The sequence below is a fragment of the Chamaea fasciata genome, unplaced genomic scaffold (assembly GCF_029207755.1).
Source record: "Chamaea fasciata isolate MVZ Bird 193981 ecotype frontalis unplaced genomic scaffold, bChaFas1.0.hap1 SCAF_27, whole genome shotgun sequence".
Taxonomy (NCBI): domain Eukaryota; kingdom Metazoa; phylum Chordata; class Aves; order Passeriformes; family Sylviidae; genus Chamaea; species Chamaea fasciata.
In genome coordinates this window covers 3,515,886-3,526,046 of record NW_027094112.1, presented here as the reverse complement: position 1 = coordinate 3,526,046, position 10,161 = coordinate 3,515,886, and the positions used below count along the sequence as shown (strand labels likewise).

The window sequence follows — 10,161 nt, the reverse complement described above, 5'->3', positions numbered from 1 at the left end:
TGGAGCCTGGCCAGCCTGGCCTAGCTGCCACGGGGCAGCTTTGCCTTCCCCACACCGTGACTCTGGGGTTCAAGACCAAGTGTTGGTGCTGCACCTGAGTTGAGGCAACCCCACCCCAGTATCAACCTGGGCTGGGAGATGAACTGATTGACAGCAGCCCTGGGGAGAAGGACTTGGGGTGTTGGTGGGTGAGAGGCTGAACATGCCCTGCTGTATGCACTGGCTCCCAGAAAGCCCCCATTGTCCTGGGCTCATCCCCACAGTGTGAGCAGCAGGCAACGGGGGGGATTCTGCCCCTCTCCTCCTCTCAGGTGAAACCCCTTGTCCAGCTGCCTCCAGCTCTGGTATGCTCCAGAGGCTGTCTCCTTTATTAAACAACCAGCAAATAAAACATTAATCAATAAACAATGGGGCCTCCCAGAATGGCTCCTACCAGTGCCAAAACTGGTGCCCTAGAGGCAGGGGGAGCACAGGGGATCCAGGAGCAGGGTTTAATGCAGCAACATGCATGTTTTCAGGACTCTGTTTACCAGTTGGGACAGAACAGACAAGATGGTCTATCGAATCCCTGGCATTTCACCTGAAATGATGGGTCTCATCATCAATTACGCCTACATCGGGACAGTACCGATCACAGAGGACAACGTTGAGAGTCTGCTGGCTGCAGCAGATCAGTTCAATGTCATGGGCATTGTCAGCCTGTGCTCGGAGTTCCTCAGTTCCAGGCTGTGCTTTGAGAATTGCATTGGCATTTGCAAACTCACTGACTATTACTACTGCCCTGACCTGCGCACAGCTGCCTGCGTGTACATCCTGCATCACTTTGAGGAGGTGTCCCAGGTGTCTGAGGAGTTCCTAAACCTTTCTGCTGAGGAGCTGGCACATATAATTGAGAAGGATGAGCTTAACGTGCGGCGAGAAGAAGCTGTGTTTGACGCTGTGCTGCGGTGGATCGGTCATGACCCGCAGAAGAGGAGGCAGGACATTGCCTGCTTGCTCAGCAAGGTGGGTGCAGTGCTGCTTTGGAGCTGTCCCCACAGGCTACTGACGGGGAAACCATCAGTATTAGTACTCCAACCTCCTCCTTGCATGTTTCAGGTTCGACTGGCACTCCTACAATCCGACTACTTCATGAACAACGTGAAAGCTCACGAGTACGTGAAAGACAATGCCAGCTGCAAAGATCTCATCATCAGTGCCCTGTCCGAAATCTACAACCTGAACTCCTACAGCCAGAGTACCTCAGTCAATGTCAACCCACTCACTCGGCCACGCCTGCCCTATGCCATCCTCTTTGCCATCGGGGGCTGGAGTGGGGGCAGCGCCACCAGCGCCATCGAGACCTACGACGGCCGCACTGACATGTGGCTGAACATCCCCTGGGAGCAAGAGAGCCCCGTTGCCTATCATGGCTCGGCTTATTTGAAAGGCCACGTCTACGTTATCGGTGGATTCGATGGCACAGAGTGTTTCAACACCGTCAAACGGTTTGATCCACTCCAGAAGACGTGGCAGCAGGTATCACCCATGCACTCACGGCGCTGCTACGTCAGCGTCACCATTGCGGACAACTTAATCTATGCCATTGGAGGGTTTGATGGGTACATGCGGCTCAACACAGCAGAGCGGTATGACCCAGACACCAACCAGTGGACCCTGATCATCCCCATGCATGAGCAGAGGAGCGACGCCAGTGCAACCACGCTGAATGGAAAGGTAAACTAACCCCAACTAAGAGCAGTTGGGCTTGCTGTATGAAGAAAGTTCACATAAACCCTCACTAAATGCGTAACACTTATAACAATTCATTAAGTCCTGGAGCTACAGATATAAAACAGCCTGCCTGGGGTGGCAGAGATGTGACCAGGACTACAAAAACTCTGCCAGAGGTGTTGTCCACCTGGTGCCCAACAGCTCTTTTCCTGGCCATAGGTGTAATACCAGGCCTGTCTGCTTCATGCAGCTTGGAAAATCAAGAGTCGAAATCCTGCTGGCATCAACTTTTTGTACAGCTGCTACTTCGAACCCAGGATGACAAGACCATCCCCATTCTAAAACAAAACACTCCTAAAATCCTGCTCCACCATTCATTTTCTCTTCAACATGTTACTTCACCAAGGGTCTAACCACCCCATTCACAGTTTCCCACCTCTCCTGTCCCCAGGTTTACGTCTGTGGGGGATTTGATGGTGAACAGTGCCTCAGCTCAGCTGAAGTGTTCAACCCCACCACAAACCAGTGGTCCCTGATTGCCCCAATGAGCACCAGGAGAAGCGGAGTCGGGGTGATGGCGTACAGGAACCAGGTGTATGCGGTAAGGGCTAACACCACCCAGCACTGCAGTCCTTTGGGTGACTGCAGTTCCCAGACCCCCAGGGTGCCCATGTGATTACATGAGGTTTAGGGAAGTGAGGGCCAGAACGGTTGATGCACTTCCTGAGAATGTTATCACCCACCACACGCTTTTGAGTATGAAAATGGTGTTTGGCAATGTTTAAACAGCTGCAGCGCAGAACATAATTTCTGCTGCTGCCAACAGCATCAGCACAGAGCAGGGGCTTGGGCCAGTTCATCTGTTGTTTAAGCTCCCCATGGACTGCATCCAACCTCTGGAGACCTGTCAAAACTGACAGTTGCATAAAGTGCTTTGGAAAGCTCCTCAGAGAGCAGGGAACAATATAGCAAGAGCCATGTTCAGAGATCTCGTGCTCTCCGCCATGCTCAGACTGCAGCCAGGGAGGCAGGAGCAGTTCCCATCTCACTGTGCGTGCCAGGATCTGGCTGAGGAAAGTCCCCTCTCAAGCTCTGTCCCTTTGGCCTTCACAGGTTGGAGGGTTTGATGGCAACAGCCGGCTCCAGAGTGTGGAAGTGTACAACCCTATCGCCAACGCCTGGCATGCCGTGCCCTCCATGCTAAATCCACGCAGCAACTTTGGCATTGAGGTGATGGATGGCCTGTTGTTCGTGGTCGGGGGCTTCAATGGGTTCAGCACCACCGTTGCCACCGAGTGCTACGAGGAGGACACCAACAGCTGGTACGACACCCACAGCATGGGCATCGCCCGTAGTGCCGTCAGCTGCTGCGTGGTGCCAGGACTCTCCAACGTCATGGAATACATCGTTAGGCAACACGACTACCAGCACAGCTCCTCCATGGACATCTCGTTCAGCAGTTCAACTCGGAGCTCACCACTGTAAATTGTTCCCCTTGGCTAGGAGTGTTGTGATCAGCCATCACTGGATGCTTGTGTAAATAGTTCTGTGTATCTAATAAAGTCTTCTGAGCATCTCATCATTGGATGCCTGTGTAAATAGCTCTCTTCAGGTAATAAAGTCCCCATGGCAGCAAGGGAGTATGTTCTCTTGTTCTAAAATAGAAACGATGGTAACAGGCCAAAAGGATCATCAGGATTTCAAATTTGCATTCAACAGCACTACCCAACATGAGTATCAGCCACACCCTAAATATCAACTTCAAAAATCAAAAGCACAACAGAATGCTAGAGAAATAAAAGGTTTATTTTCATTAATTCACCTCTTACAATAAACTTTAGTACAGTGTATTTAAGGTCAAGAACAGGACAGCAGGATCTGTTTTAAAGGATCTATAACACACACTACTTTACCTCACAGGTAAGAAGGACAGGAGTGCTGCTCCCCAGGAAACTGCTGTCCCTCTGTTAATATGCCAGGAGAGCAGAGCTGCTGCAACCCACAGTGACATGGACTCACGAGGAGAATCTGATTATTAATGGTCATCAAATATCTCATTAGTTCCACACTCTACATTCATATTAGTAACAGGGTTAGATCCTCAAGAGCACCTGTTTTATCATATCCACCCAGGACTGTCAAACAGGAGATGGCTTGTACCCCAAGTTAAGGTGGGCAGAGCTGAAAATAAATCCAAGCCACAAACCACTTTCTTTACGCTTGCTTTTTAAAGCCCATTGGATGCTATAACACCCTGTTACATGGCTGTATTAAGAACAACATAGAAAGTTCTAATTGCTTGGGACTGGGTTTGTTGCCAACCTCCACAGTATTCCACAACACCCAAGATAAGCCAAGAGTTTGGATTTTAATATTTAGTGTAATGGTGAAAAAAATGCCATTGCAATAGTCAGGCAGAATGCTGGTTACAGTTGTTCACAGCACATGTAACATCCGGCTGTTTGCTTCATCTCTGCAGTGGTCTCCCACTATGTGCAAGGGAGCCATTAAAAACACACACAACCCCTGGCTACTAATGGAGTATCCAGGTAGTTATAAAGTATTATGTATGCATATGGCCCCTGGGAGTTACTAAAGTGACCGCCAGCACCTGGCAGGTGCCACTGGTACTTTGAGCAGAAAGCCAGGACATGACATGTGTGTTTGGTGGCAGGTATCAGGACAGCTGCAGAGGTGTGATTGTCCTAAGGAGGAGGAAAACTCCCCACAATGTCCTTTTTACCCTCAGTAAGGCCAGCCTTCTCACCCTTACTGAACGCACACTGGGAACCTGCTGACAGCTGACCAGCCTCTGGAAACACACGGCAAGAATTCCCAGGCTTTTGTTTATGGGATCGTTTGATAAACACCCAGCAAGCTATGGTGGTCAAGGGCATGTGGAATTCTCATGGATTCACAGGCTTGTGGGCTAAACTTGTGGCAGCCACAGCCATGAATGCAATTCTCCCAACACCTCATGTGATGCAATGGATCACTCGACCTATCAGTCACAAACCACATCAGTGCCACTGGTCCCCTGCAATTCAAGGCTAAAAAAGCCCAGCTGCTTAAAACTATCCCAGAACTGGCAGAGCAATCATTAAGAGCAGCCTGTGCTGCTGCCAGGCCCCCCCAGCCCAGAGCACATGGAGGGACAGCACAGCACACAGGGCATGCAGCTGGCACACACGGGTTACCTGTCCAGGGATGGGGCTGGGCTCACACTGCCTCTGAGTGGAGTGCTTTTAGTAAATGCCACAGCTTGTCCGTCAGCTCAAAGTCCTCCTGGGAAGTGCAATAGCAATTTTGCTTAGAAAAAGCAACACTGCAAGGTTTGTTTTCGCCTCTATTGCACAGTGCCATGCATTAAATATTCAGCTCCTATTCCAACTGAAAGAACCACCTTGGTGTTTCTCTCTACAAATTGTCTGTATTTGATGATAGACTACAAGAGAGCCTGGAAAGAGCTGTGGTGGTGACCCAGGACTCTCCAACTGCCTGTTAAATACCTCCAGCTGGTTCAGCAGGGTGGAGGACATGAACTCCTCTCCGTTGCTTTGGTGCAAAGTCTGGGAAAGTATCTTAGAATCAGCTCCCACAAATTGCTGTTACATTGATGGATTCAGCACTGGAGGCATTTGCACACTTTATCACAAACTGCTGCAGGAGCAGCAATTCTGCACCTACTCCAGTCAGACTGCAAGAGTCCATGAGCCAGACTCCATGGATCAATCCCCAGCTTACAAGCCTGCAGCAGCTGCTTGGGAACAGTCACCTGCAAACATCACCTTAAACTCACCTATTTCCTCTTGCATGAAGCCAGTAGCATAGACTTCACCTGCCCCAACAACCAAACAGGCAAAGAAAATACAACATGGTTACCACAGAGAAGTAAACCGAGACAAACTCTGCAGAATTTCAAGTTTGGTAGTTTTTTTAACTAAGGCTGCAGACTCTCTCACAAACAGACAAGTTGTTGATATCAAAGTGGCCCATGAACCACAAAGTGGAGCATTAAGGGACATATACATCGGAGAAACCTTTACACACTGAGAGGTGGAAAGACTTACCCCAAGTTTCAGATATGATCTGGGCTGCCTGTTGAACTAGAAAAGGAGAATGAGCAGCTCAGGAAGCAAAACAATTAAGACCAAAACAAACCCCAAATTGGTTAAAAGTTCTTTGCAAAGAAGTCACCCACATCAAAACCACCAGCAAATCATCAATGAACCAAGAACACTAACACATTTTTCAGAAAGGTGTGTCTACACAAATTATGTAATACCCAGGTTACTCCTCCCATTCCCTTCCCTAAGATCCTGAGTTACACTGCATGGAAAACACCTGGAACATTCAAAAGAAGGGAAGGATGGGGAGAAAAGGAGGTAGGAAGTACGCACTGAAACTGTTGTAAATGAAAGGGTCCTGGAGCTTCTTGGATTGGGAAGGAGGAGTGCTCAGTGGGACAGGTAACCGAGAGGCAGGGATACTCCAAAGGGACTATCCCATGTGCTGTTCCCTGGGAGTGCAGCAGGAAGCAATCCAGAGCCAACCAGGGCACTTGCACATACAGCCACCTCAGAATGCCAAAAGGTGTTTAAATGAGCTTAAATCTCATCCCCAAGTGGGGGAGTGGGGAGACTGAGATACTTGGAGACTCTGAAAGCCCAGCTCTCCCCCATGCAGAAGCACACGTGCCAGCTTGGTACAGAGCTGCAGCACAGCTGCTGGGAGGCCCTTGGGACAGCACAGCAGGGCAAAGGCTTCCGATTGTCAGAGACAGACTGGGAACAGCAGGGGCTCTTCCACTGCTTTTCACTACAATTAAAACGTGCAACATTTGAGAAAAGATCTACGAGTAGCTCAGGTTTCACTGTATTCCCGGGAAATAACCCCACTCTCACTGATCCACTCTGACTGAACTGAACAACCAGGGTGGGTGGATGGCTCATCGCTGGCTGTCACTCCTTCGCTCAGGCTGTTGACCCAAGTTCTCAAGATTGAGTCAGACACAGACTCAAACCTGCAAACACACCTAAAAAAAAAAAAATACCACTGCCTCAAGCTCTCTTTTAGCAAGTGTCTTGTGTCCAGCCAATCATCCACTTATAAACAAACTCTGCAGCCTCTCTATAACACACAAATACAAAATATTTAATACACATAGAAAGATCCTGAAGTAATTTCATAAAGAAAGATTGTGCTTTTGTTTCATACAGAACTATTGCACTTGCCTCCAGCTTGGGAAAGCCAAGTACACCAACAGCAATCCTGTGAAGTTTAGTCACTGAGGAGAGAATCAAAGGAATGTCAAGAGATAAGTGCAAATGAAACAGGTGCTTTCAAGCACACACAAATGTAACCACTAAATTATTAAGAGAGAGGTCTTTGATGTTCCAAGTAGAACTGTTAGAGACTAACTCTACAGAAACCCTTGGAACCAAAGATCTGAGGAGAGAAGTAACAGGCTTAATGCTCCCAGAGACATTTCACAGCCCGATACAGGCTACAGCTTTTCCCTGGGCATCATTAAGGAATACTGTTGGATTCATGGAGTGTCTCAATTTCCACGCACCCTCAACTTCTGAGCTTCTGAATTTTCAGCACACAACAGATGCTGGTTTTATGCATAAAATCCAATCCACACCCTCACGTCTTATAAAGACACATCAAGCCTAACAAATGGGTTTATTTCCTAGGCTTATCAGGAGTGACACTGCAGACACTAGCACTCGATCTGGGAGCGTGGTATCCTCCGTAAGCTCAGGGAGTATCGGTGTATCTCCTGCATCTGCCTTTCCTGCATTTGCCTTATTCTATCTTGTTGCCACATGAGATTTTGTGGCATGGGGTACCTCTGTGTTCCCTGCAGGCACCTGAAGGGGATTCTCACATGGCAGGCAGTGGCTCTGCAGCGGGGCTGTGGCATGGGGGGCAGCAGCATCCAGCGCCTCCGCTCAGCACAGTAGCGATAGGCCTCCTTCCTGTACTGCTTGTCAATGTCATCGCTGTTCTTCCAGCCCCCAATGATAAACACGTCGTCCTTGTAGTAACAAATAGCTGCTCCTTCAATGCTCAGGACCTCAGGGGGCAAGGATTCCAGGATTTCATCCGAAGCCCTGTTGGAGATCTTTCCCTTGGCCTCCTCATTGTCTATGGGGTAACTCTTGGGGCAGCACGATGCCGTGTGGTAGAAATTAGTGTTGGCAACAGACATCTGGAAAGAGCAGTAGTTGTCGATGAGGGGTAGGGACTCCACATCCTGCCACTGCCTGGTTTCAGCATCGTATCTGACAATAACAGCCCTCAGCCCGTCCTCGCTGTCGCTGTCAACCGGGGTGCGGGCGGCCAGATACACAAACCGGTCCTCCACGGAGACAGCTTTGACATCCCGCAGGATCTTTGGCGCCGACTCCAGGTTCAGCCATTTGTCCTGCTCAGGACTATAGATGGCCACATCTTTAAAGCCTGGACTGAAATTGCCATGTCCACCAATACTGTACAAGTGGCCTTTCACTTCAGTAAGGCCAAAGGAATGCTTCCTGGTGATCAGGTTTGAAACCTGCTCCCAAATATTTCTGTTTGGATTGTACCTTTCCACAGTCTTGGCAAAGCCCGGTTCCATGGAGCCGGCCACATACACGTAGGACTCTGTCACGGCCACGGCATGCCCGTCCAGGTGGTTGTGGATGTGAGGCAGGTTGACCCACCTGTCCTCATCGATGAAGTAGCCCACGCACTCGCTCAGGTAGTCGCCGCCCTCGGACACACCGCCGATGACCATGATGACGTCCATGTTCTGGCCGAAGCGCGGCAGCAGCGAGGCGGGACAGGCGGAATGCTGCAGGTTCCCAGACTGCAGGTTCTCAGAGCGCAGGGCATGGCTCTCCACGGCCTCGGACACCAACTTCACACAGGCCTCGTTTCTTGACACCAGCTGCTCAGATTTGACGTGGCGAGTCAGGTATGTGGGTTTCATCTGAGACAATCTTAGCAGCTTAAAGAGATCTTCAAAGTACCTCTCTCTTTCCTCAGGATTTTTTTGAACCCACTTCAAAACAGTCTCAAAGAGGATTTCTTCAGAGTCTACCGTGATCTCCGAGTCTGAGAGCCAGTCCCGGACTAGGTGAAATGGCAAAGTGTAGAACTCCTCATCTTGGATGACTTTGTGGAAGTTTCTCCTGATCATATCCTGCGCTTTGAGGGCCAGCTGATTCAGGGAATACATGTGGGCCAAGCTATGAACTGCCACGCAGTTGGAGAGGTTCAGTTTCTTCTTCAGAAACTCTCCACAGAAGTCCTTCAACCGGGTCAGTAGAAACCTGCAGAACAAAGAAAGGAGTTAAACAGGAGGTGAAAGGAGGTGTTCAAGCCCAGGTGGGATGGGCCTTGGAGCAACCTGGGATAGAGGAAAGTGTCCCTGCCCATGGCAGGAGGTGGAACGAGATGAACTTCTAAGGCCCCTTCCAACCCAAAGCAGTCTGCGATGCTCTGACGCCGCGAGCCGGTCCCCGCCAGCCCCCGCCCCGGCCGCACTTACCTGTCCGCCATCTCCAGCACCTCATGGACGTTGCCGGGGCTCACGCGGATGGTACCGGTGTACATGAAGCCGATAACGGCCTCCACCGTGTCGGGGTCGGGGCCACCCTCCGAGCTCCACTTCTGCAGCTCCACCCGACCCGAGCGCGACTCCGCAAACCCGCCCGAGAGCAGTGGCGTGAAGTACTCGGTGGCAGCTGCCAGGACGGACCGGTGCGCCCGGTACTCGCGAGCCATGCCCGCGCCGCCGAAAGCCAGCGTGATGTCGCAGTACAGGCCGTGGCGGCGCTGCTCGTTCTGCCGCCAGGCCAGGTCGGAGCAGTGCGCCGGGCACTCGAACTCCTCCGCCTCAGTCTCCGCGCCCGCCGCGCCGCCGCGCGGGCCCCCGCGCTCCGCCTCGGCCGTCGGCGGGCCAGGACCGGGGCCGGGGCTGGGACCGAGCTGTGGCTGCGGACCGGCCACTGCCGCCGCCATCTTGTCCGACATGGCGGGCGGGGCGCGGCGCTGCCCCCTGGCGGAGAGAGCGCGCCTCCGCAGGGCAACGGCGGCCACGCCGCCACGGGAGCCGGGGCCAGCGCTGCGCCCGCGACCCGCGCAGAGCCCGCGTCCCCTCAGCCCGGCACCCCACGGACCCCCCGTCATCTCAGCCCGGCACCCCACTGACGCCCCGTCCCCTCAGCTCAACACCTCACCGACCCCTCGTCCCCTCAGCCCGGCACCCCACGGACCCCGCGTCCCCTCAGCTCAACACCTCACCGACACCCCGTCCCCTCAGCCCGGCACCCCACGGACCCCGCGTCCCCTCAGCTCAACACCTCACCGACACCTCGTCCCCTCAGCCCGGCACCCCACGGACACCCCGTCCCCTCAGCCCGGCACCCCACGGACCCCGCGTCCCCTCAGCTCAAC

The 10,161-nt window shown here is 52.0% G+C and overlaps 2 protein-coding genes and 1 long non-coding RNA gene across 3 annotated transcripts; 1 reads left to right on the top strand and 2 right to left on the bottom strand.

Annotated features, from left to right (window-relative positions):
- The first annotated feature begins 570 nt into the window (after positions 1-570).
- On the top strand, positions 571-3,198 carry KLHL10 (kelch like family member 10). Its single transcript, XM_066205191.1, has 4 exons — positions 571-1,005; positions 1,099-1,716; positions 2,165-2,314; positions 2,827-3,198. Exons 1-4 carry the CDS (start codon positions 586-588, stop codon positions 3,196-3,198), a joined length of 1,560 nt encoding a protein of 519 aa, XP_066061288.1. The 5' UTR covers positions 571-585.
- A 300-nt stretch (positions 3,199-3,498) lies between these two features.
- LOC136301863 (uncharacterized) lies at positions 3,499-5,935 on the bottom strand. The gene is made up of 2 exons (XR_010723948.1): positions 5,513-5,935; positions 3,499-4,998 (listed from the first exon to the last, which is right to left on the bottom strand). It is a non-coding gene; the product is annotated as an uncharacterized lncRNA (long non-coding RNA).
- Positions 5,936-6,012: 77 nt separating this feature from the next.
- Positions 6,013-9,738, bottom strand: KLHL11 (kelch like family member 11). The gene is made up of 2 exons (XM_066205087.1): positions 9,254-9,738; positions 6,013-9,035 (listed from the first exon to the last, which is right to left on the bottom strand). Exons 1-2 carry the CDS (start codon positions 9,736-9,738, stop codon positions 7,439-7,441), a joined length of 2,082 nt encoding a protein of 693 aa, XP_066061184.1. The 3' UTR covers positions 6,013-7,438.
- Positions 9,739-10,161: the final 423 nt, after the last annotated feature.

Excerpts from the sequence above, each read along its gene's own strand:
- KLHL10 (XM_066205191.1), top strand. The coding sequence starts at position 586 with ATGATGGGTCTCATCATCAATTACGCCTACATCGGGACAGTACCGATC. Across the intron at positions 1,006-1,098 it reads TTGCCTGCTTGCTCAGCAAG|GTTCGACTGGCACTCCTACA; the intron begins GTGGGTGCAGTG and ends TGCATGTTTCAG. Across the intron at positions 2,315-2,826 it reads ACAGGAACCAGGTGTATGCG|GTTGGAGGGTTTGATGGCAA; the intron begins GTAAGGGCTAAC and ends TGGCCTTCACAG.
- KLHL11 (XM_066205087.1), bottom strand. The coding sequence starts at position 9,738 with ATGTCGGACAAGATGGCGGCGGCAGTGGCCGGTCCGCAGCCACAGCTC. Across the intron at positions 9,036-9,253 it reads GTGCTGGAGATGGCGGACAG|GTTTCTACTGACCCGGTTGA; the intron begins GTAAGTGCGGCC and ends TTTGTTCTGCAG.